At 53.8% G+C, this 21,597-nt stretch overlaps 10 protein-coding genes across 10 annotated transcripts; 6 read left to right on the top strand and 4 right to left on the bottom strand.

Annotated features, from left to right (window-relative positions):
• The first annotated feature begins 45 nt into the window (after positions 1-45).
• On the top strand, positions 46-2,058 carry CAOG_00796 (alkane-1 monooxygenase). Its single transcript, XM_004365610.2, has 2 exons — positions 46-93; positions 289-2,058. Exon 2 carries the CDS (start codon positions 523-525, stop codon positions 1,888-1,890), a length of 1,368 nt encoding a protein of 455 aa, XP_004365667.1. The 5' UTR covers positions 46-93; positions 289-522; the 3' UTR covers positions 1,891-2,058.
• CAOG_00795 (hypothetical protein) lies at positions 2,046-4,311 on the bottom strand. The gene is made up of 2 exons (XM_004365609.2): positions 4,228-4,311; positions 2,046-4,137 (listed from the first exon to the last, which is right to left on the bottom strand). Exons 1-2 carry the CDS (start codon positions 4,270-4,272, stop codon positions 2,182-2,184), a joined length of 2,001 nt encoding a protein of 666 aa, XP_004365666.2. The 5' UTR covers positions 4,273-4,311; the 3' UTR covers positions 2,046-2,181.
• A 93-nt stretch (positions 4,312-4,404) lies between these two features.
• Positions 4,405-6,493, top strand: CAOG_00794 (hypothetical protein). The gene is made up of 4 exons (XM_004365608.2): positions 4,405-5,038; positions 5,218-5,278; positions 5,475-5,672; positions 5,859-6,493. The coding sequence occupies exons 1-4, from the start codon at positions 4,430-4,432 to the stop codon at positions 6,350-6,352; spliced, it is 1,362 nt and encodes a 453-aa protein (XP_004365665.2). The 5' UTR covers positions 4,405-4,429; the 3' UTR covers positions 6,353-6,493.
• On the bottom strand, positions 6,473-7,539 carry CAOG_00793 (hypothetical protein). The gene is made up of 3 exons (XM_004365607.2): positions 7,073-7,539; positions 6,800-6,911; positions 6,473-6,670 (listed from the first exon to the last, which is right to left on the bottom strand). Exons 1-3 carry the CDS (start codon positions 7,493-7,495, stop codon positions 6,612-6,614), a joined length of 594 nt encoding a protein of 197 aa, XP_004365664.1. The 5' UTR covers positions 7,496-7,539; the 3' UTR covers positions 6,473-6,611.
• An 880-nt stretch (positions 7,540-8,419) lies between these two features.
• CAOG_00792 (ribosomal protein L41) lies at positions 8,420-9,556 on the top strand. Its single transcript, XM_004365606.2, has 2 exons — positions 8,420-8,462; positions 9,162-9,556. The coding sequence occupies exons 1-2, from the start codon at positions 8,460-8,462 to the stop codon at positions 9,477-9,479; spliced, it is 321 nt and encodes a 106-aa protein (XP_004365663.2). The 5' UTR covers positions 8,420-8,459; the 3' UTR covers positions 9,480-9,556.
• Positions 9,557-9,654: 98 nt separating this feature from the next.
• On the bottom strand, positions 9,655-10,912 carry CAOG_00791 (hypothetical protein). The gene is made up of 3 exons (XM_004365605.2): positions 10,242-10,912; positions 9,902-10,112; positions 9,655-9,795 (listed from the first exon to the last, which is right to left on the bottom strand). The coding sequence occupies exons 1-3, from the start codon at positions 10,575-10,577 to the stop codon at positions 9,686-9,688; spliced, it is 657 nt and encodes a 218-aa protein (XP_004365662.1). The 5' UTR covers positions 10,578-10,912; the 3' UTR covers positions 9,655-9,685.
• An 843-nt stretch (positions 10,913-11,755) lies between these two features.
• On the top strand, positions 11,756-14,746 carry CAOG_00790 (acyl-CoA synthetase). The gene is made up of 3 exons (XM_004365604.2): positions 11,756-13,772; positions 13,881-14,082; positions 14,173-14,746. Exons 1-3 carry the CDS (start codon positions 11,874-11,876, stop codon positions 14,541-14,543), a joined length of 2,472 nt encoding a protein of 823 aa, XP_004365661.1. The 5' UTR covers positions 11,756-11,873; the 3' UTR covers positions 14,544-14,746.
• A 50-nt stretch (positions 14,747-14,796) lies between these two features.
• CAOG_00789 (hypothetical protein) lies at positions 14,797-17,418 on the top strand. The gene is made up of 6 exons (XM_004365603.2): positions 14,797-14,915; positions 15,038-15,155; positions 15,268-15,737; positions 15,833-16,083; positions 16,188-16,359; positions 16,478-17,418. The coding sequence occupies exons 1-6, from the start codon at positions 14,817-14,819 to the stop codon at positions 17,306-17,308; spliced, it is 1,941 nt and encodes a 646-aa protein (XP_004365660.2). The 5' UTR covers positions 14,797-14,816; the 3' UTR covers positions 17,309-17,418.
• A 788-nt stretch (positions 17,419-18,206) lies between these two features.
• On the top strand, positions 18,207-19,355 carry CAOG_00788 (HCaRG family protein). The gene is made up of 4 exons (XM_004365602.2): positions 18,207-18,358; positions 18,521-18,632; positions 18,831-18,990; positions 19,077-19,355. Exons 1-4 carry the CDS (start codon positions 18,214-18,216, stop codon positions 19,245-19,247), a joined length of 588 nt encoding a protein of 195 aa, XP_004365659.1. The 5' UTR covers positions 18,207-18,213; the 3' UTR covers positions 19,248-19,355.
• CAOG_00787 (hypothetical protein) lies at positions 19,350-21,522 on the bottom strand. The gene is made up of 5 exons (XM_004365601.2): positions 21,235-21,522; positions 20,505-21,049; positions 20,162-20,345; positions 19,690-20,086; positions 19,350-19,566 (listed from the first exon to the last, which is right to left on the bottom strand). The coding sequence occupies exons 1-5, from the start codon at positions 21,498-21,500 to the stop codon at positions 19,453-19,455; spliced, it is 1,506 nt and encodes a 501-aa protein (XP_004365658.2). The 5' UTR covers positions 21,501-21,522; the 3' UTR covers positions 19,350-19,452.
• Between the last annotated feature and the right edge of the window lie 75 nt (positions 21,523-21,597).

Here is a 21,597-nt window from a genome sequence, read left to right as displayed (position 1 = left end):
CTTTAAAAGGGGGGAGGTTGAAGACCACATGCAAAGCACATCCAGTCTTTTTTTTATTTTGTTGGAAAGCTTTTTCGATTGTTTTCGCTTTTGGTGAGTTTTTTTTTTGTACCAATCGTATGCCCTTCCGTCCCCGTTTCCCTTTCCCCTCCCCCCACCCCGCTTCGCTCTCGTTCTTTCAATCTCTTGTTCTCGTGCTGTGCTCATCCGCTTTCTGTCTGCGTTTACTCACTCTCGTTCTGTTCGAATCGTTTGGTTGCCGGCTTCCGAAACGCTTTAATTTGCCAGCTTCCGTTCCGTTTTCTTTTCCAGTCGCAAACACTTGCCCTCTTCCTCTGTCATCAACCCAATTCCTTTCTTTTTTCTTTTTCTCTTTTATTATTATTATTATTATTTTGCTTCTCTCGACGCCATCCAACTCCAAAAAGCCGGGCGACTTCCAAAAGCAGCCAAAGCGCCCAATTCGCAGCCAAACCCCCAAACTGAGATTTGACCAAAAAACAAACCACACCAAACTCAAAAATGGCGGCCTCACTCTTCTCTACAACTTCGGGTGGCTTTGTCATGGAGACACCAGACAACGCTACTACGATCACTGCGGGCACAACGACCACGGGGACAGGTGGGGTGCATGGCGGCGATAACAGCGCTGGGGACACGACCACCACGTTGGTCACGTCCACGGCGTCGTCGGCGGTCACGTCCAAGGACGGCACGTCGTCCTCCGGCCTCGCGATGGGCGTTGGACTCGCTCCACGCAAGCTGCGCAATGTCAGTGCGTGGCCGTACACGCTGGCGTTCCTGCCGTACCCGGTGCTGCCGCTGAGCTGGTGGATGGGCGGTGGCTGGACGTTTGCGGCGTTGGGCATTGTCTTTGTGCTCATCCCCATCATCGACGTCCTCATGGGCACGGACGACTACAACCCGACCAAGGAGGAAGAAAAGATCCTCGAGAAGCGCATCTCCTTCCGGGCAGTGACCTGGGCCTGGGTCCCGATGCACATCACACTCGTCCTCTGGGCGTGCTATCAGGTGGCCATCTATCCGCAAATGAGCTGGATGGAGTACATTGGCTTTCTTGGCGCTGTCGGCCTCGTTGGCGGCCTCGGCATCAACTGCGCGCACGAGCTCATCCACAAGGCGCCCGTGTTTGAGCAAATGCTTGGGCGAACCATCCTTGCGTTTGTCGGCTATGGTCACTTTTACGTCGAGCATCTGTTTGGTCACCACAAGCGAGTGTCCACACCGGACGATCCCGCCTCGTCGCGTTATGGCGAAATCTTTTACACGTTCTGGTGGCGCTCGGTCGTTGGCTCGTTCTTGTCTGCCGTGCATCTGGAACGCGCTCGCCTGAACAAGTGCGGCCTGCCAGAGCTGTCGCCGCACAATCGTGTGGTGCAGTCGGTCGCCTCCACGGGTCTTATCGCCTTTGGAATTTTCCACGTGCTTGGCGCTCAGGCCACCATCTTCTTCGCCTGGCAGTGCTTCTTGGCGTTCAGCCTGCTTGAGATTATCAACTATGTGGAACACTATGGTCTGGAGCGCAAGCCCAAGCCGGCCAAGCCTGCCGAGGGCGAACGCGGAGATTTCGAGCGCATCACCCCCGCCCACTCGTGGAATGCTGGCCATCGCTGCACCAACTACTTTTTGTTCAAGCTGCAACGCCACTCAGACCACCACGCCTACGCCGGTCGTCGCTACCAGATTCTCCGCACATGGCAATCTTCCCCGCAGCTCCCCTTTGGCTATGCCACCATGCTTCTGATCGCCCTCGTTCCCCCACTTTGGTTCCGCATTATGAACTGGCGTGTGCTTGCCGTCCGTCAGCAGTATGCCGAGTGGGAACGTGCAAACATCAACCCGTTCGTCGATCCCTCCAAGAGCCAGTAACTACTGTCTGTGCCCCCGCACCCGCGCGCTTGTTTTCATTTAGCTTGATTGTTTGATGTGCTCCGTTTGTCCTTCGACATTATCGCTGGCATGATGGATTTGTCTTTTCTCCCATTCTACCTTGTACTCTACTTTACCGAAACAAAATATAACATCCCTTTATTGCAACTAATGTATCAAATCTTAACGAAGATGGCTTTCTTTTGGGTTTTTTGGTTGGGTTTTTGTTGTTGTTTGTTTGTGGGTTTTTTTGCGCACCGAAAGTAAAACTGAGACGCGGGCGTGTTGTTTTCACAGGTGAATAATCGGCCCACGGCATGCCTTGCAGCAGTCCAGCAGCTGCGAGCTGTTCGAGGGCATTGTCGACGTTCGCTCTCTCATAAGGGTGGTGACACGCTCGAGCGCCGGACTGTAGTCTTCCTCGGCACTGTTGATGAGGTTGGACACGCCAAGACTGATTGGAGTTGCCGAGTCGAAATGGTTGGAAGGTGTGGCGACATGCACATGCCCAATATCGGTAGCGTCTTCTCTGCCAGCAGCAGCATCAGCAGCATCAGTGGCGGCGGCGGCATGATGAAAAGCAGCTGACGGCGTGCCCATAAGAGCCGAGGACAGGACGGAATGTGGGTTGATGGCAGAGTACGATCGCAAGACCTGGACGGCCGCCATCTCGCCTAATGATAGCCCCGGGCCGGATCGAGCCGAGCGATCTTGTTGCTTGTCGCTGGTAGAAGCTAGCGCGAGCTGCTTGTATCGCCACTCTGCATCGGAACCAATGGCTCCGACGGAGTACAGCTGTCGGCCGAGGGTTTGCACAAGCTCGAGCGTCATGGCAGCCAGCTCGACTCCCGACCGCTTGTTCAAGGCAGAGAGGCTGTACTGGCTGCGGCGACTGTCTTCGTCGGGCTTCTGGACCAGGCAGGCCAGCAAGCAGTTGGCTTGCACCAGTGCGTCCTGAGCGGCTTCGCGTTCCTGGAGCATCTGCGACAGCGCAGCTCTTGCGCCGTGCGAGAGGCGATGGAGCGCGGTTCGCTCCTGCTCGGCCTCGGTATAGGCGACACGACTGGCCTGGAACTTGGTTTGCCACAACGTGACTTCGTTCAACAACTCGTCGATATCCTCGGCATCGGCTTGCAGACGCTCGACTAGCCGCTGAGAGTGTAGTGTCAGCGTGCTCTTCTCCTCGACCAACTTGGACACTTCTGTTTGAAACTGGTTGGCCACAGACGCGACGAGCAGCCGTTTGAGATCATCATCCACCTGGTATTGCTGGACGAGTTTGTGCGAGAGAGACATGTTTTCCTTGGCGAGACGCTCAAGAATCACATCGCGCGAAGCAGTGCGGCCGCGGTCGCGCTCCTGCTCGCGAACAAGCGTTGTTGCATTCAAAGCCAGGGCGGCAGGACTCGGAAAGGACGATGCAGGCGCTCGTGCCACCAGCTCCTCTGTCGGGGTGTGTGCGCGCGCAAGATGTAGGTGTGGCATGGCGAAAGCTGGGGGCTGTTGTACAGATGGTTGTGCGACAGTTGCTGGGGGTGAAGGCTGCCCCAGACCGTTGGGGGGCGTGTTGGCAGGAGGCGCGACTTGGGCCGGTTGTTGGGCCGCAGGTGTTAAGATGGGAATTGGTGATGCCTCTGTCGACGTGCTACTCGTTGAAGGCACTGGCTTGCTTGTATCTATGAGGCTTCTGCTTGGAGCTGGCAGTGGCAATGCTGCAGAATTGGGCGCTTGGCCAAACTGGAGCGCGCGATGTACTGGCGCCTTGCTCGACGCCGAGATTGGCTCCCCGTTTCCCACGGATTCGTGCCTGTGAGCCAGCGTTGGTACTCTGACGAACGCTGCGGGAGCTGGCTGCACCGGATGAGGATTGTGCACAAGCGCCTGCGTGTCCAGCTGAACCAGCGCAGACTGATGAGCGTCTGGTCGATGGTTTGGGAGCGCGATCGCACCGAGTTCGTCGTGTCTTGTAGAAGAAGCATTGCTCGCGCTCGAAGAATCTACCACGGCTGCTCTCTGATTCGCAGCAGCAGGCCGGCCTTGGAGCGCGCTGTGGCTGGAGGATGGCGCCAATTCGACGTGGCTTGGTGGAACATGGCCTGGCGTGGCCACGGCTGCGGCTGTCACAGCACTCGTCGTATTACTACTATTACTACTACTACTATTACTATTACTGCTGCTGCTGCTGCTGCTGTTGGTCTTTGTTGGCGAGGACGCTTTGCTGGCAGCCTCGCGATGCCGCCGCAGCATCTGTGCAAACTCCAGTGAGCACCGTCCACCACAACACTTTGGGGGTCGATCATGAGCAACATTGCAAGCTGTATTTGTCCATTCACTGACCTTGAGCTTGAGCGCTTCCAGTTGCGCGGGATCCGTCGTCGACATCCAATCCCCAACCCCGTCCTCGCTTTGTGCTCCAACGCTCCCAACCAAAACAAGGACTGAGCGTTTTGTCGTTCTCAGCACAATCAGATCAGATCGTTTCTGTTTTATGATTTATTTGATCAGTCCATTCCCATTTCTTCAACCTGAACGCAAAGCAATGGAGATGAACAAGGAAGAGGCGCTGCGATGCTTGGCCATTGCGCGCACGGCACATGCGTCGGGCGACCGGGAACGCGCGTTGCGGCTCGCTCGCAAGTCGGTCGGCTTGTTCGAGACGCCACAGGCGCTTGCGTTCGTCGCAGAGCTGGAAGGCCGATCCTCCAGTCGCGGCGGGGGAGCAGGCGCAGCAGCAGCTTCCACGTCACCTTCAGCTGGCTGCAGCAGGAGTAGCGCGTCGGCCCATCACGACAACGACGACGGCGACAGACCAAGCGGCGCTTCATCGTCGTCTTCGTCTTCTTCGTCTTCATCGTCGTATGCTGCAAATCCGGACAGTGCGCCTGGCGTTGGCGCTCGCAAGCGGAAGAACAGTGGCAGCGACCATGCTTCTTCTTCTACGTCTTCTCCTGCTTCTGGCTCTTCAGCAAGCGCTTCGTCAAAGCAGGGCTCGGGCAGCGCTCCGGCCTCGTCTGCACCCAAGGGCGGCGACTATACCCCAGAGCAGGTTGCCGAAGTGCGCAAAATCAAGGCATGCAAGGGCCACTACGAGATTCTGGGTGTTGAGCGCGACGCCAGCGAGGATGCCATCAAGAAGGCGTATCGCAAGGTAAACCACGACAAGACGACAAAGCACTTGCGAAAACGAGCGTGGTTTCTTGGTTTCGAGTGCTGCTCCGTCGATGTGCGGGAGGGGATGGGGAAGGTTGAGTTCTGCTTTGGCTGTTTCCAACTCATGCATTCGTTATTTGGCACTTTCCCCTTCTCCCACCCCGCTTCTTTGCATAGCTGGCGCTCAAATTCCATCCTGACAAGAACAAGGCTCCGGGTGCCGATGAGGCATTCAAGCGTGAGTTTGCTTTGTTTCGGCATAGTGTCTCTGTGATAGCGGCGCTTTGTTGCGCTTTGTTGCGGCTTGCTGCCTGCCTGCCTTTATTCATCTCGGACTACTGCTTGGAGGATGCACCGCAATGCTTGCTTGTCGACTTTTTTGCGCTTGGAGACTCATTGCTGCTGTTTCATTCTGCTGCTTGGGGGTTCTTCAGGTATTTCCAAAGCCTTCGCCATCCTTTCGGATGCCTCGAAACGCCGCACCTATGATATGACTGGAGATGTTGACGAGTCGCCTCAACAACAGCAGCGCTATACTAGACACCGCGGTGGCGGTGGCGGCGGTTTTGAAGAGATGGATCCCCAAGAGCTGTTCAACATGTTCTTTGGCGGTGGCATGCGAGCTGGAGGTCGTAAGTTCCGATCTGTGCAGTTTCGAGTTTCAGTGAATGACGAACCATTGTTCGGGCCTTTGGATGCCCAGCCTTTCTGATCACTAACCGATGTAACTTCATCATTCCCTCTACACGCACTCACTCACTCACTCATTCACTCATTCACTCATTCACTCATTCACTCATTCACTCATTCACCGACAGCTCAATTCACATTCTCTACTCGGCAAAGAGAGGATTTTCATGCCGCACGGCAGCAGCGGGCAAGAAACGATGAAGCGCCAGACTTTTTCCGCTCGATTGCGCAGTTCCTCCCTTTGATTCTCATCGTCTTGGTGATGCTACTGACACCCTCGTCATCACCCGCAGAGACGTTTTCATTGCGCCAAGACACCACATACTCGGTTGAACGCTCGTTTGGTGAGGGGGAATTGCTCATCAAGTATTACGTTCGACCAAGCATCCATGTTCAGCTAGAGCGCGCGCGACCATCCACTGTGCAAGAGTTTGAGCAAACTGTCAGAGACACGTATCTCGGTCATCTACGGACGCAATGCCAGCAGGAAACACAAGTAAAAAACCGCAAAATCAGTACTGCGCAACGAATGTCGCACCAACCCGAGCATCTCGAACGAGCCTACGCTACACCAACGCCTTCGTGTGATCTCTTTGTTCGTTTCACCGCACCTATTGCATAGCTTGTTGTGCTCTAGCGCTGCCGTTTATTCTTGTTGATTTTGTTTTGTTGACGAATCGATTTCATTTACTTTGGCTGTCGTTGTTGTTGTTGATGCTCCAATGCTTCATGACGAGTTCCGGGAGTGCTTTCAGTGTCCCCGACACAAATTGGTTTTTTCAAAAAAATATGTAGTCATCGAGAAGGAATAACCAATCGAAATGTTACATGACAAAACCAAGAAAACATCGACAGCGCAAAACGTATCAAACACGCTCTCCTCAGTTGGTAGAAGGAAGCGTCGTGGAGAATATCTGGCCTTGAGCTGTAAGTCTGTCACCTGTAATCGGCATGTCAGAACAACCAACCACAACGCGAAAGAAGAAGAGAAAAAAGATGTGAGATACAACGGTTGGAACGTCGCTTTCGCTCGCGGGCTTCGCGCTCTCTCAAGCCCACCGAAACGTACGAATAAGCTCGGCTATCGCTCGATTTGTCCGACGCTCCAGTTTCTCGAGCTTTTTGGTGACATCCCGCTTCAAATCCCAGTTCTGCTTGCGTGGTGCAAGATTCACGAGATCCTGTCCAAACCCAACAAACACAGACAAAACATCAGGAACCATCCCGTCCATGAGTTCAATTGTTCCGAATAGACGAATTTCACGACGAGCGGGAACGTCTGCAACTCTGCGGCGTCTCGAGTGAGCAAAGAAAGCCGCGCGCTCAGAAAACGAGGCCTTACAATATCGTGAATCCGCGCATCGGCTTTGGCAATCTCCGCGACGTCCTTCTCGGGCTCTGGCAAGTCTGGGTGCTCGATCTGCGCGTTGGCTAGCTTGGCGTCGTTGGGAGTGTAGTTTCGGAAGCGCAGGGTTGTATCAGCATCGTTGGATCCGTCGTCCATTGCGCTGCTCTCGTCCGCCTCGTCAATGTTGTCTTCGCCTCGCCAGCGCTTGCGATCGCCTCCTGTTGCCTGTGAGGAGTGTCGTGTCTGCTTGCCGTCGTCATCGTTGTCGCCGTTGTCGTTGTCGTTGTTGTCGTTGTCGTCGTTCGTCCTACGAACAGCGCTGGCCGCTGCGCCCTCCCGCATTGCACGAAGCCGTGCCCTGCGCTTGTATGCTTCGTCTTGAAGACTGCCAACGCCGTTCTCCTCCTCGTCGGCCATGTCCGCTTGGTGCGATGGTATGGTCGTTGGTTGGAGGGGTCGAGTGAGCTGTTTCCAAACAAGGAGCTCTGAGAACCAAGGTTTTGGTAATTTGTCGAAAGCACAAGCAGCAAGAGATGTATCCAATTGCAAGAGCTTCAGCCAGTCTGTCTCACTTTCTTTTTTGCTTTGTTCTTCTTTCTAGTATCAACAGCTCGGCGTTTTCCCAAGACTGGCAACGATTGGGCATCACGACCGTCATCCGCGCGGTGGTCCATCCATGCCAGTTTCCGAACGATATCGTCTCTCTTGTTCGTACATACAACGAGACAGACGAAGGTGTTCGCAGTCCCTTGTTGCTTCTGAACTTACCGTGCACTCTCGTTGGTAAGAGGCTCGCGACGATGGGCAACAAACGTCTTGTGCTTGGCAAAAAGTACAGTGCTGTTGAATGCCTCCGTCTCGTCGAGTAACTGTGTTGTGTGAACTTGTTTCAGTGTTTCTAAGTGTACAGCACAACGGAATAAACCTGTTGATGTGCTTCTCGATTTTCTTTCGCGGTTTCACTGTGCAGTTCTCAGCTTCTCATCCATCCATCCGTCTGGACCTGTTCAAGCCTATCTGCGTTTCGACGTGTTACACCCGAAGGTAGAGAATAGGTATTAACAAGGTAAATTGAAAGACTGGCCCAGGATGTGGGATATGGGTAACACTGAGAAAATTCTGACAAATCTGAAACAGCCCAACCCTCGGCCCTCCTCCTCCTCCTCCTGCTGCTGCTTCAAAGTCCCAGAGTCATCACCACAATAGTTTGCAAAATAAGTGCAGCTTGCTCCCAATTTTTAAACGCTTTGATGTGCACCTCGAGTCAAATTGAGCAGCATTTTGATTTTGTCGGATTTTGTCAAAAAAAAACAAAATCAAAAATCAATATCAATCCAGCAACCGAGTTTGGAGCTCAGCCTCTTCTCTTCCTCTGCACATAATGGTACGACCGGCCTAGATCCTCACCCAGCGCCCATCCGCCGCGCGAATCCGATAGAGAACGACTTATTGAGGAGATTCATGCATGTAGATGATGGGGATGCAATGGAGCGTCGTGGAGAAAGCGGGAACAAAAGGTTGGCGGCTGCGGCGCTGAAATCGCTCGACCGACTTTTTCAGCCGGTATTCGCTCCCTTCCCATCTCGTTTGGCCTGGCCGTTCGACTTGGCGTCCATGTTGTGGCGATATCCGTTTGGCTTTGTGGGATGCAGCTCTGTTGAGAGACCAGAGGGGACATGCGACATGGAACGGCGAAGCGAGCGAGCACTGAAGGGCAGTGAAACCAAAGGCCGTTTCGTTTGGGGCACTGCCTGTCGCCTGTCGCCTCGTTTCAGGATCCTGCGGTGCTCGTGGTGTGAGGGTTGTTACTCCCGTATGAGTAAGCGACCTGCGCCAAGAAGGCAGGCGGTTGGGGTTGGACTATTTTTTTTTTTTTTTTGTTCTGGCCTTTTTCTTCCATCGTGAGCTCTCTCTCTCTCCCTTTCATCTCGATCCACCTGCCATTCCGTCATTTGATCTCTCCCGTGACTTACATCCGTACCAGCATCGCCTGTTTTTGAGATCCTCTTCCGCTATCGCTGTCTCGCTTTGGTCTGTTTTTCGTTCAAACAACTGACACGCGTTTTTTTTTTCTCAATTTTAGGTGAACGTGCCGAAGACCCGCAAGACCTTCTGCAAGGGCAAGCAGTGCAAGAAGCACACCCTGCACAAGGTTTCCCAGTACAAGACCGGCAAGGCTTCGGTCTTCGCCCAGGGCAAGCGCCGCTACGATCGTAAGCAATCTGGTTATGGTGGTCAAACCAAGCCCGTCTTCCACAAGAAGGCCAAGACTACCAAGAAGATTGTTCTTCGTCTGGAGTGCTCCGTCTGCAAGTACAAGAAGCAGCTCGCCCTCAAGCGCTGCAAGCACTTCGAGCTCGGTGGCGACAAGAAGCGCAAGGGCCAGGCTCTCATCTTCTAAGCGTCCTCATTTTGCTCTGTGTGATTCTCGGTTGTGTGTTTCCCCGTTGTACACAATACCAGTTCCTTCACTTTTTATTGCGCTTTCGTCGGGGGAGTGTGGGTTTTGGTGTTTTGGGGCAGGTGGGTTTTGTGTGTGTCTGGTGGCTCAAGCTATCCAGTCCCGACGCTCAACAGGAGTGCGCAACAATCAAGTCTATTGTTGTGTCAGAAACAGCAGTCACAATCGAATGGGCAAAGAGGAGTATCGCCGCCGGTGGTGGACAATTTCAGCTCGTCTTCAGTGTACACGTTATATCCCTCAATGCGCTTGCGAGCTGGAAACACAATGTGTGTGAAAGGGTGGTGGCATCACTCGTAAGCGAACACGATTGAACAAACCACATTTGAGCGCAGCCACAGTGTCTGAGAAGTCGTGCTTACACTTTGCGCCTCGACTATCGCCAAACGAATCGTCGTCGTTCGCTGCGGCCGCTGCGTAGCGTGCCAGGAGGTTTGCTTTGGCTTGTGCGGCAGCTTCGATTGCAGCCTCTGCAGCCTTAGCCTCCCTCACTTTTGCCTGCGTCTTGGTGGATTCGGCAAAGAGCGCGTCAATGTCATCATCGTCTTCTTCGTCCTTCTCTGCTTTCGCATTCTACGATGGACAGTTTTGTCGGATGCAATAAAGTGAGCACGATCATGATGAGTGCAACAAACCAACGACGGCGATGACTGCTGCTGCTCGCGTGCTCGCGTGTGAAGCGAAACATGTGCCAACACTCACCGCCTTCTTGGCCGCCTTCTTGGACTTGCTGCTCTGCTGGTCTGCCTGTGGTCGAGCAAGCTGGACCTCGCTATTGGTGGCCGCAGCGGCTTTACTGGATGTGAGTGGGACAGTCTTGGTCTTGTTGGTGGAAGAAGGAACGACGGGAATCGCGGCGCGCGTTGCTGGCTGCTTGGAGCTTTTCTTGCCGCCAACCCCTGCTGCCCCTGCGACTGCTGCTATTGGCGATTTCGCTGTACTTGGTGCAGTGTGCGATGCGCTGGAATTGCTACTGCTTCTATGTGATGGAGATGATCCTGCTTTGAGGGCAGGTTTGAGCGATGATGGCTTTGTCATTTGTTTCGTCCAAAGAGATGGTAGAGTGATCCCGAATCTAGGCTCCAGATGGACATCAATAGAGCATTTCTATCTGGCTTGCACGTCGGTTTGTTGACCAGAGTGAAAACGCAGAGCGACGCTCAGGTCTTAGTGGGCAGCCGTTTTCCAAGTTGGACTTTGCGATCTTCTCATTCCTACGCCAATTGTCCTGCAGTATGCAGAAGATTTACCATATCATCGAATGTGCTTGTGTCAGAAACAAACAGCTTGTGAGCATTCGTGCCGAAAGAGTTCGCAGCATTCGTTTCGGCCCTGAAACACTCTCCCATTCTTGCGCAGCGATGCAGTCCCCTGCTGACTCTGCAGTCTCAAGACAGGGTTGAGCTCAACCGAGTGCTGCCTCTGCACTGGGGGAAGTTGTTTCGGCCCGATGGCAGATCGGGCATCGGCTTTTGGGCCACACCAAAATCTGCAACGCTGTTTCTGCTCGGTTTGGCAATCTCAAAGGATCCTTGTTCGCTGATAATGTCGACTATGATTGCACTTGCGCTGCATCGTGCTCTTCATTCCTGGCGTTGGCAGAGGAGAGAGAGAGAGAGAAACACACGGGAGAATTGTTCGGAAAGCGCGAATTCCTTGCCGCCAAGCCGTGAAAATACGATCGGCGTCGAATTTCGATTGGATTGCTGGTTGATTGTTTATCTGTCAGGTGTTTTGGGTATTTTTATTTCGCATGATGACACGCCTGCGCCTTTTGCCGCGGATTGTCTGCGAACATCAGGCAATGCGCACACAAACAACGCCTTCCGCTCTCCTGCCCTGCCCCTGCCCTGCCCTGCTGGGAACTCTTCCTTCTCTTCTTCCCCAATTCCGTCGTCGTTCTTCGTTTGCTCAACTTTCGAGCATGCATTCGGACTTGTTGGGAAGGACGAGAAAAAATTAATACCTGCTTGTGAAAATTTGCTTGACGTTGCGTTTTTGGTTTTCACGGCTTTTTTCAACGACGCAACTCGTTTTTGTTCGATTGTTTTCGGAGTGTGCGACGAATATGTTTTGTTTGCCATTAAAACTGTCTATCGATACTAAATCAACTACAAAAACCCATCCCCTCACATCGCTATTGCATGATGATTTGATGAGAGTGTCGTTTTTTCTGTTCATCTTTTTGGGCAGTCTTTTTTTTTTTTTTTTGTCTTTTTTTTTTTTTTTCGTTTCAATCCGTTTTCGCTTTGTTCGCTTTGTTCGCTTTTTTTTTTTTTTCGGTGCATCCCAAAAAGAAATTCCAACCATCAACACTTTGAAACCAAGCCAACCATGTTTGCATCACGCCACGGAGCAGCAGCAGCAGCAGCAGTAGCAGTAGCAGCAGCACAGCGCGCATCGCTCGCGGCGCAACGGCTGAGCGTTGTTGCTTCTTCTTCTTCTTGTTCAACTCCCGCTGTTGCACGGGGACAACACGCCCCTGCGCCGCGCTCCTCCTACTCGATCGCCGTGCATCATGGACCTTCCGCCGCGGCATCGACGCCATCAACATGCTTTACCAGCAGTCGCAGCAGCAGTCGTCTGAGTGTGCTTGTTGGCGGCAATGTGCGGCCGTCGCCGGCAAGATCAACGCCCAGCCGAGGCTATCGCACGCCAGCTGCTCCGGAAGCCCCTCAACTGCGCATGGGCCCGGCAACCGCTGCTCTGGTATCCCCATCATCGTCCTCGTCGTCCTCGTCCTCGTCGTCGTCGTCGTCGTCGGCCACAAACCAGCACCCGACCACCGCCGACCATCCTCGTTCTGCCGCTCCCGTCTGGCCGTCGCCCTTTGCACGACGAGCCTTCCACCAGCGCCCCGCAGTCGCGTCCTTCTCCTCTCCGCTGACTGCAAATCCAAACAGCACGGCTTCATTGGCCGGTGCAGGATCGATGGCCGCAGTGCCGCTGGCGTCTGAGATGGCTGCTGCTGAAACCGCGGCTGCTCCTCGTCATCACGCTCAGTTCCACCACCCGCAGCCGCACGAGGTCGAGCCCGGCGGTCCCATCTTCTTTGACCCGCAGCTGGATGTCGCCCCGCTGGTCCTCCGGGCCGCCAAGTTTGGCCGCCGTCCGGCCATTGTGGATGCAAACGGCACCTTCACCTACAGCGAGCTCACCCGACAATCTGCCGCTCTGGCGGGCAGCGTTGCGCTCGCGCTCACCGTCCATGCCGAAGGCACCCCTGCGTACTCTGGACGCGCGGGGCATGTCCTCGATGGCAAGCGCGTGGCGTTCATTGCGCCGCGCGACGTCACCTACCCGATCGCCCAGCTGGCAATCTGGCGACTCGGCGGCTGCTCTGTGCCACTCCAACCCGACCACCCAATCGCCGAGCTCGAGCATGTCATTTCGGACTCTGGCGTGTGTGCCATTATTGCCCATGAAGAGCTCGAGGGCCATATCAAACTTCTGGCCGAGCAACGAAATTTGCCCGTTGTCACCCTCCCGACCTCCAGTGCAATTGCTCTCGGCGCGGCCCAACACGAGATGGCCGTTGCTGCTGCCTTGGCCGCGACAAAGCCGACAGATCAAGCGTCCCAAGCATCGGCATCTGCATCTGTCTCTCCTGCAGATGTCGACCCGGCGTTGGCTCCCCCGCACCAGTCCGAGCTCTTTTCCTTCCTCTCCTCCTCGGCCATCCGCGACCAACCTGCCATGATTGTGTACACGAGTGGCACGACTGGCAAACCCAAGGGCGTCGTGCTCACCCACGGCAATCTCACAACCCAAATGTGCATTCTGTCCGACTCTTGGGGCTGGACGCCAGCGGACCGGGTTTTGCATCTGCTCCCGCTGCATCACGTCCATGGCATCACCAATGTGCTGTTGACGTCCATGTGGAACGGCGCCACCTGCGAGTTTGGCACTCCGCGATTCGAACCTGCCAAAGTCTGGGACGCCTTGTTGCGTGAACCCACGTCCGACGGATCGACAACCCCGCTCTCCGTCCTCATGGCTGTGCCCACCATCTACACCAAGCTGATCGAGTACGCCCACCGCCACAATATTGATCCCAATCTGATTCGCAAGCGGTGTGGTGCTCTGCGTCTCATGGTGAGCGGCTCTGCAGCCCTTCCAGTCCCGGTGCTCGACCAATGGCGCGCTCTGACCGGCCATACCCTGCTTGAGCGCTATGGCATGACTGAAATTGGCATGGCTTTGTCAAATCCATTGACCGGACAGCGCCGCTCTGTACGTTGCAACTCCAAGTGTCCAGCAGTGTTGCTGGAATTTGTTTTGGGTGTGCTCATGGCTTTGGGTGGTTTTTTTTTGTCTGTATGTTTTCACGTCATGATACAGGGCACTGTGGGTCAGCCATTGCCAACGGTGCAGGTTTCGATCGCATCCCAGGAAGGTGGCAACGCTGAGCCTGCCGAAGAAGGCAAAGACGGAGAGCTTCTTGTGAAAGGACCGAGTGTCTTCCGTGCATACTGGAACAACGCTGAAGCAACGATGGCGGCGTTCACCGAGGACGGGTGGTTCCGCACTGGTGATAATGTTGGTAAGGGCAACTCCCCGGCAACGACCCATCTCGAACAACTGTGCATGGACTGACTCGCTTTTGACTTTTGCGTCGATTCGTCGATTCCAGCCGTCAAGGAAGGGTACTTTTCCATCGTAGGCCGGATCTCTGTGGACATTATCAAGACTGGCGGCTACAAGGTGTCTGCACTGCAGATTGAAGAAGAGCTCCTGCTCCATCCCTCGGTTGGCGAAGTGGCGGTGCTTGGCGCGCCAGACGAGACGTACGGCCAGCGCATTGTCGCGTTGGTGGCTCCGAAAGCCGGACTGCGCATCGAACCGCCCGAGCTGCAGGCATGGATGCGCGATCGTGTGGCCAGCTACCGGCAACCGAAAGAGTACTTGGTGCTTGATCAGATTCCGCGCAACGCGATGGGCAAGGTGAACAAGAAAGCGCTGCTAAAGTCACTCTTTCCCGCTGACTCGAGCAAGTCTTCTTGAGCGCCAAGAGCCAGCGCGTTCGCCTGTGCTAATGAGACGTGCAAGACTGGTTTGTTGCCATCCTCGTTGTTGATACTAACGTTCAAAGAGGACAAACAGCTGCGGAATTGTAGATGTTGGTTTTTTGTTTTGTTCTGCTTTTGTTGCTGTTGTGAGCAACCTTGTACTTTCAATGTTAGTAGATCTACATCAACCAAATCTCCAATAGTCAGTCGTTATGTGTGTGGCTTGCTTGGATTTAGTCTTTATTTCAATCTGCTGTTATTTTGAGAAATGGAGTTGCTCCCAGCTGAAATTGTGATGGAAATCTTTGAGCGGCTTCCGTTCCGAGACGTGCTGTCTGCGAGCCGTGTGTGTCGCTTTTGGTTTGAGGTGCGTAGTAATGAGCTGGCCAACACATGCAGTGCACGGAAGCAAAGCGGAGGGGGGGTGAGGGACATAGCGCTGGCGTAAGCAAATTCAGCTCAACAATTTCGTCTCACTGCTGTTGGTAGGTCGCTATCGATTATCTGTCGGCCAGCATCGATCTCACCCATGAGCACCGTGGCATCGATGACAAGACGCTGCGCTTCATCCTGACGCGGCTGCAGCCCAGGCAGCTGAACTTGACCAGTGAGTTAATGCCTGGGGGATGTGCTGACCTGAAAAGCATTCCGCATTCATTCATTCTCTCGACTGCCGTCATCACCACTCATCACATTTCTGGCTTTCGTTGTGTGCACAGATTGCGATGAAATCACACAGACGGGTCGAGGCTATCTGATGGACCATGGACAGTCATTGGAAACGCTGACTGCGCCAAGTTTGCTCGTGTCAGCGCACAACATGATGACTCGGATGGACAACCTCACCAATCTGGAGGAATTGGTGATCAAGGCCATTCATCTCACGCCAGAGTTCAGGCTGCCTCCAAACCTCAAGAAGCTCTGGGTGGAATCCCAGTTTGTCGTCTCCAACGATTGGTCTTGGGAAGACACGCCGTACCTCACGGATGTCCGTGTGGCGAGCATGCAACTCGACGAGAGACCGGAGCAGCTCAACCGTCTCATCTCGAGCGTGCGACTCTCCGCTCTCCGCATGCACCACTGCAGTGTGTATGTCACTCAGCCACTCGCAGGTCTCGAAAACCTGCACACTCTCGAGCTCCACAACCCGGTTCGATACAACTTCACCCAAAAGTACACTTACATCCCTGTGAGTTTTTGGATTTTCCTCGTGTTTGTTTACTTTGCTTTGTGGGCGGGAGGTTTCTATGCTCATGACTGCGGTGGGTTGCTGTTGCTGCGCAGCTTTTCGCAAGCTGCCCCAACCTCGTCAACCTTGTGATTCGAGAGGCTGACGGGTTGACCGATAAAATGGTGGACGACTGGCTTGCGCTGCTTCCGAATCTGCAATCCCTTTCGCTCAACCAAGGCCGCGCCTCCAGACTGAGTGATGCGACTCTGACTGCCATTGCGACACGCTGTCCGAAGCTGCGCGAACTCAAGCTCGAGAGCTTTTTGCAGATGACAGATGTGGGTCTGACCACTCTCGCCTCGAGGTATGCCGTCGTCTCTATCTATCTCTCTCTAGCGCCCGCGTCTTCTTTGCTTCTTTCGCAATGTTCTAACACGCTCACTCGATGTGTTTCGCGGACGTCCTTAGTTGTCCGAAGCTGGAAACCGTGTGGATTCCGTTTTGCCGCAACATTGGCGATGCTGGACTGCAATCGCTCTTCACTTGGTGCAAGGATCTTCGCGATCTCGACATTAGCGGCTGCACTCACGTCACAGAGGACATGATTGGCTCGATGATAAAGAATGGCATTTCGCTCGATGTAGGACCCGCCGTCGCCGCACTTTTGAATCAAAATGTTGCTTTGTTGGGGTGGAGTGGTGCGTTTTCTTTGTGCCGACCACTCACTTTCACGTTGTCGTTGTGGGGCTTCACTGCAGCGGCTCGCCATGTATGGCATCCGAACTATTACTGGAAACGACCAGGCAATGACGCGCCTCTCGGACTTGGGCGTCAAGGTGCTCTACAGGCCGAGTCCTGCCCTTTTCGACCGCAAGCGTTTGGCCCGTCCTTTGCTGTCCTTCCCCTGCGACGAAGAGCGTCACAGCTGCAATCGAATTCGCTGTCCGCATGGATGCGACGAAATCGTTCGCGAATGCATGGCGCAAGACCACGCCGAGGTTTGCCTCAAACACCGCACCTGTCCACGCCAACACTCTGGATGTCGCTTCACCGGAACTCCCGAAGAAATTGCAATGCACATGAGCGTGAATCCCGGAACCTTCAAGGCATTTGAGGCTGAGCGCAAAAAGGAAGCTCGCACATTGTCCAAGGTTCCCGCATGCAGGTATGGCTTGACCATATGCCGGTTCTGCGACGATGTTGTGTCGCTGCTCGAGCGTCGCCAGCACATGGATGAGCATGACAAACAGTCAAGTGACATTCCAGCTGCCAAGTGCCCGCTCGCCTACCTGGGTTGCACGTTTCACACTTCCAAGCGCAGTCCCGCAGTGTCTGCGCATCTCCAGGAATGTGAACACAATGAGACGTTTTGCGGCTTCTGTGGCACGTCGGTGCACGTTTCTTCCTATCACAAGCATGTTCTGGCGTGTGTGGATGCGCAAAACCGAGAGTACCGGTTGATGCTGCCCGTCGACCAACTCAGCCTCGACGCCCGGTCGGAAAAACGGCCGAGCAAGCCGAGCTGGATGGTTGATCAGTCTTCTCACCCGCGCGACCCCCACCATCCAGGGTATTGGGATCGCTGGTAGATCCAACGCTGACTTGTCGATCTCGTGGGGAGATCCAATAAGCTTTTGTTTTTGTTGTTTTGACGGTGTGGTTACTGTAGCTATTCCAAATACATATCGGTTTGATGAAGAAAAACGTGAATTTGAGGGAGAATAGACCCCACGGGGATCGGAAAAGGCTGACATGACCGAAATCAAAAAAAATAAAATCGAGACGTCAGTTGGGAACAAAAAAAAAGTATCTTGTTTGCGATGGCACAGTGCAAAAGAAAACACCCTGCCCTGTCCTTGCACCTGAATAGCTAGTGGTAAATATTATTCAAAGTTGTTTTCTATTGTACGGTCTCGCCGGATTGGACGGAATCGTGAGTATCGGCAGGAAGACGAGAAGCGAGGTTTTTGAAACGTCGACCACGCCAACCCCCTGCCTTTTTTCGGAAATTTTACCTGCGAATAATAAACACTATTGTACTGATGTCGTGGTGGAACAAGAATGAGCTTCGTAGAGGCAGCTTCTTGAGAGTTTTCGAGAGCTCTCCATGATCTTTGAAAACGGACCAAAATCAGGTTGCTCGACACCTTTTTGGCAGTCGACCCTCAGCTCCAGGTGTAAAATGAAAGTCCGGATTTTCGTCTATACTTGGGCGCCATATTGGTAAACAGATTATCGTCAACCTATTTTTGCAAAGCCTCGTCCCACAGGTTGGGTATTGGAGCTGCTGGGAAAGGAAAAGAGCGCGAGCAATTGGTTTTGGCTGCCCAGCTCCCCCGAAAATCAAATCGAGTGTTTGAGGCATTGTGTCTGATACTAGACATATTCAGAAGAACTTGATAGGGATACAAAGTTTTTGGGAGTGGGGCGATCGAATGATGCTGGCAAATGCAAAGCAAGAACAAAAAAAAAATCACTCTTCCTGCAATTTTGAATGGAGCTTCCCGCGTCGGTCACTGGAGGACTTGGTCTGCTCGGCAACAAGGCGCACTTTGCAACACCAGCAGCAGGCGTTGCGCTAACGAAGGCTGCTGTTTCCGTCCTGCTCAAAGTCACGACCGAGGCCGAGGCAGTCGATGGTGCGTACACACAGCGACGGCGGACGGATTGGGAGTTGAAGGGAGAGAGATTGACAGAGATCTCGGGCGTCTCTCTTCCCAGTCGTGCACATCGCGCCTCATCATCACCATTCATCATTCATCAAGCACACAACCCTCAACTGAACTTCTGGTGAACGACAGGCGAAGCGGCGCTCAAGGGCGTCGACCGAGCAACGCTCAAACAAGCGTACGCTGCACTCGTGAGTCTGCTCCTCGAAGCCGCCAAGCACAACAAGACCGAGGCCGACGTCAAGTATGTCCACACTGGCTTTGTTGATAGAAGCGCATTGCGTTGGATGACTCGTGTGGGTGGTGGTGTGTGAATCGCGACCTTTTATTTGGGCTGAGGGAATCGTCGAGTCAACTGATCACATTATTGAAGCAAGCACTCATTCTCACTCATTCTCACTCACTCATTCAATCTTTTTTTTTTGCCTCGATTGCTCTGTAGAGCCGCATTGGAGGATGCCAAAGTATCGGAAGATCGCGCTGGGCCGATTGCTGCAGTGTACGCGGCAGAGATTGTCGAGCTGCGGACAGTGCTGAGCAGCACCGGGTTTGGCTTTCCCCACGTCGTCGATGCAGATTGGCGTCTGGACTATTACATGAAGGTAGACGTCTCTCAACAGAACCTGCGCGAATTTGTTCCCGTGCGCTAACAAATGAACGATGCATTTTTTGCGCTTCGGCGAAACAGGACAATCAACTCGAGAAGGTCAACCAACCCGTGTACTTGATCCGTCTCAAGACCGAGCAGAACGGCGGCAAAGGACCAGACGTGCAGTTTTCCGCGTCGTTGGAAGAGTTGCAAGATTTGGTCAACACATTGAAGGATGCTTCGCGAAATTTGAAGCCCGTTTCCATCTAAGAGTTCCATGCACACTCTTTATCTCACTCTATTCCTGCTTATATCTCGGTGTTGTCTCGTCTGGTGTACTCTGTGTCTTGGAAGAAAAAACAAAAACGATTTCTTGTTAAAAGTTCAATTTTTTTTGGAGATAACTGTATGTCAACTTTACATGGCCTCTGAATGCATTCTTTACAGCCAGCGGATGATCTTCACAAGACGATTGTTAGAAAAGTTCGGGACCAAGATAGATAGAGACTGGGAAGGCGATTGCATTGCTTGTTGCGGAGCCCGCAGGGATGAGCGGAGGGGTGAACTGAAGCGAAACCACAAGAGGGAGCTGGAATAGACAACGATAAAATCACGCAAGAGTACGAGAAGGGGGTTGACAACAAAAGCAACAAGCAAGTCAGCAACATGCATCCTTATCTTTACAAAACTTTGACAAGAACTTTGAACTTACAATTGCCTCGGAAAGATCAACCCCGGACGGCATGGTCAATCGAACAAGGACGCACAACGAGTTGTCCTTGCGAGCGACAACAATGTCAGGATCGTCGTTATAGCGGGGCTTGTCGGGATCGTCATCATCGAGCGGAACTTCGTGGAACGCACCCAGAACCAACGGGCGAGAAGGCAATTCGATTCCCAGCGAGCTCGCTGGCACCAGCTCGTCCAGCGTCAAGGTGACCGTTACATCGTGATCTAGCGGATTGGTGATGCGCAAAACAAGGGACGATTTGCCATCGACAGGAGCTGGGGCGCTGCCGTCTGCGGCAGGCTCTGCTTGTGGGTCGACGAAACCTGGCCGCCGTAGTGCCGGCGTAATACTCACAATTGACAGTCGTGGCAGGTAAGAGCTGCAGATCATGCCAAAACGCACAGTGAGTTTCATGAGCCACAAGCAAAAAGAGTCTTCAAAGAAGTCCACCTACATTGCCATGATATCGATTTTAAACTTTGATGCCGATGTGGAAATATCCGGCTTGACGATTTGACTGTTGCACTGCGGGCAAAGTTTCCGGGTTTTGACGGAAAGCTGGCGGCGGTCGGGATACAACGCGGACAAGAGTTCTGGCTGGACATCCGGCTTGGTGTAGCGTTGCTTCAGTGTCGTAACTGCAGCACAGGGGTCGCATCGAGCAGAGCAGAACATGGAAAGAAGAGAAGAGACAAAATGAGTTTCGCGCGACAACGAAGGCATCAGCAGCAAACAAACAAACAAACAAACAAACAAACAAAACATTGGAAATTTTTCGAGTTCCATCAGCGGCTCACCATCAGCAACGCTCCCTTGGCCATTCTCGCCAGAAAACCAGTATTGTGCGGGATCGAGCGTGGTGTCTTTGAGCAATGCTGCAAGCGAGAGATTGGCTGGACGCGAGAGCGCGTTGCGCTGTGCGGGCGCTAGCAATTCCACTGCATCGATGGACAGTGAGCCGAGACCCAATCCAGACCCAAACAAGGCCGTTGACGACGTGAACGGAGAGCCAATTCCCTTCATGGGGGAGGCACCGCCGACCAGGGCGCGGGTGGTGAGTGGCAGCAGATGCTTTCGGTAGCGATTGTGCTTTTCCGCGCGCTCGAGTTCCGCCCGGTCCTTGGTGGCCAATGTTTGGAACTGGGCCGACAATGCGGCAAAGCGATCCACCTGGTCTTGGTCGAGCTGGCTCCGGCGAATCCCTTCAATCTTGTCGGCAATCAGCCCAAGCTCGACCGAATTCCACTGGCAGTATCCGCAGGCCATAAAGAACTGGCGATCTGCGCTTGCGATGGTAGTCAGCGTGGACGTGCAGACGGGGCAGACAAAGCACTTTGTGCATCTGGATTCGTGTTGAGCAAACAATCAGAAACAGATGAGGGAACAGTGGGGGGAAAACAGCAAAGAGGGAAACGAAGGGTGAGATCTCCGCTTTGGCTGGCTTTGGATCAGCCAACGACCAATCACCACACACACACACATGCTCAGACCAACATTGGAGAGAACGCATTGAAGACGAAAACGCACCGGTTCTTGTTGGTCTGGACCTCGGGCGAGGGCGCAATGTCGAGGCAGCCGCTGCAATAGTAAGTGTCAATCTCGCGCGCAACGCATTTCGGGCAGCGCAGGACCACGCACGAGGAGCACATGTGCAGCCACGGCAGCTGGAAGCGAGCACCGCATGTGCAAGTGTACGCGATGGCAGTGTGCTGCACGTGCTCGCCGCGCGGAGTGCCGACATCGCGGATGCCGAGCGAGGCGGCCAACGGCAATGCATTGCTCTTCGTCGCCATTTTCTGAGCGAGAGCAAAAGAGTGATTTATTGACTGGCAAGTATGCTTGTGTGTGATTACGCATGGAACACACTGACATCGAAAGCGAGGATTGGGA

This window comes from Capsaspora owczarzaki (assembly GCF_000151315.2).
Source record: "Capsaspora owczarzaki ATCC 30864 unplaced genomic scaffold supercont2.1, whole genome shotgun sequence".
In the NCBI taxonomy this organism is placed as follows: Eukaryota; class Filasterea; order Ministeriida; family Capsasporidae; genus Capsaspora; species Capsaspora owczarzaki.
This window is presented reverse-complemented; position numbering and strand designations above follow the sequence as displayed.

Coding starts and splice junctions, on each gene's coding strand:
- CAOG_00796 (XM_004365610.2), top strand. CDS start 523: ATGGCGGCCTCACTCTTCTCTACAACTTCGGGTGGCTTTGTCATGGAG.
- CAOG_00795 (XM_004365609.2), bottom strand. CDS start 4,272: ATGTCGACGACGGATCCCGCGCAACTGGAAGCGCTCAAGCTCAAG. Junction 4,138..4,227: donor TGGAAGCGCTCAAGCTCAAG/GTCAGTGAATGG, acceptor GAGTTTGCACAG/ATGCTGCGGCGGCATCGCGA.
- CAOG_00794 (XM_004365608.2), top strand. CDS start 4,430: ATGGAGATGAACAAGGAAGAGGCGCTGCGATGCTTGGCCATTGCGCGC. Junction 5,039..5,217: donor TCAAGAAGGCGTATCGCAAG/GTAAACCACGAC, acceptor TTCTTTGCATAG/CTGGCGCTCAAATTCCATCC. Junction 5,279..5,474: donor TGCCGATGAGGCATTCAAGC/GTGAGTTTGCTT, acceptor GGGGTTCTTCAG/GTATTTCCAAAGCCTTCGCC.
- CAOG_00793 (XM_004365607.2), bottom strand. CDS start 7,495: ATGGCCGACGAGGAGGAGAACGGCGTTGGCAGTCTTCAAGACGAAGCA. Junction 6,912..7,072: donor ATGCGCGGATTCACGATATT/GTAAGGCCTCGT, acceptor GGGTTTGGACAG/GATCTCGTGAATCTTGCACC. Junction 6,671..6,799: donor AGCGATAGCCGAGCTTATTC/GTACGTTTCGGT, acceptor TGCCGATTACAG/GTGACAGACTTACAGCTCAA.
- CAOG_00791 (XM_004365605.2), bottom strand. CDS start 10,577: ATGACAAAGCCATCATCGCTCAAACCTGCCCTCAAAGCAGGATCATCT. Junction 10,113..10,241: donor AGAAGGCGGCCAAGAAGGCG/GTGAGTGTTGGC, acceptor TGTCCATCGTAG/AATGCGAAAGCAGAGAAGGA. Junction 9,796..9,901: donor CGATAGTCGAGGCGCAAAGT/GTAAGCACGACT, acceptor TTGTGTTTCCAG/CTCGCAAGCGCATTGAGGGA.
- CAOG_00790 (XM_004365604.2), top strand. CDS start 11,874: ATGTTTGCATCACGCCACGGAGCAGCAGCAGCAGCAGCAGTAGCAGTA. Junction 13,773..13,880: donor TGACCGGACAGCGCCGCTCT/GTACGTTGCAAC, acceptor GTCATGATACAG/GGCACTGTGGGTCAGCCATT. Junction 14,083..14,172: donor CCGCACTGGTGATAATGTTG/GTAAGGGCAACT, acceptor CGTCGATTCCAG/CCGTCAAGGAAGGGTACTTT.
- CAOG_00789 (XM_004365603.2), top strand. CDS start 14,817: ATGGAGTTGCTCCCAGCTGAAATTGTGATGGAAATCTTTGAGCGGCTT. Junction 16,084..16,187: donor CTGACCACTCTCGCCTCGAG/GTATGCCGTCGT, acceptor GGACGTCCTTAG/TTGTCCGAAGCTGGAAACCG. Junction 16,360..16,477: donor AGAATGGCATTTCGCTCGAT/GTAGGACCCGCC, acceptor GCTTCACTGCAG/CGGCTCGCCATGTATGGCAT.
- CAOG_00788 (XM_004365602.2), top strand. CDS start 18,214: ATGGAGCTTCCCGCGTCGGTCACTGGAGGACTTGGTCTGCTCGGCAAC. Junction 18,359..18,520: donor CGAGGCCGAGGCAGTCGATG/GTGCGTACACAC, acceptor GGTGAACGACAG/GCGAAGCGGCGCTCAAGGGC. Junction 18,633..18,830: donor AAGACCGAGGCCGACGTCAA/GTATGTCCACAC, acceptor ATTGCTCTGTAG/AGCCGCATTGGAGGATGCCA.
- CAOG_00787 (XM_004365601.2), bottom strand. CDS start 21,500: ATGGCGACGAAGAGCAATGCATTGCCGTTGGCCGCCTCGCTCGGCATC. Junction 20,087..20,161: donor AAAATCGATATCATGGCAAT/GTAGGTGGACTT, acceptor CATGATCTGCAG/CTCTTACCTGCCACGACTGT. Junction 19,567..19,689: donor TTGATCTTTCCGAGGCAATT/GTAAGTTCAAAG, acceptor TGTCTATTCCAG/CTCCCTCTTGTGGTTTCGCT.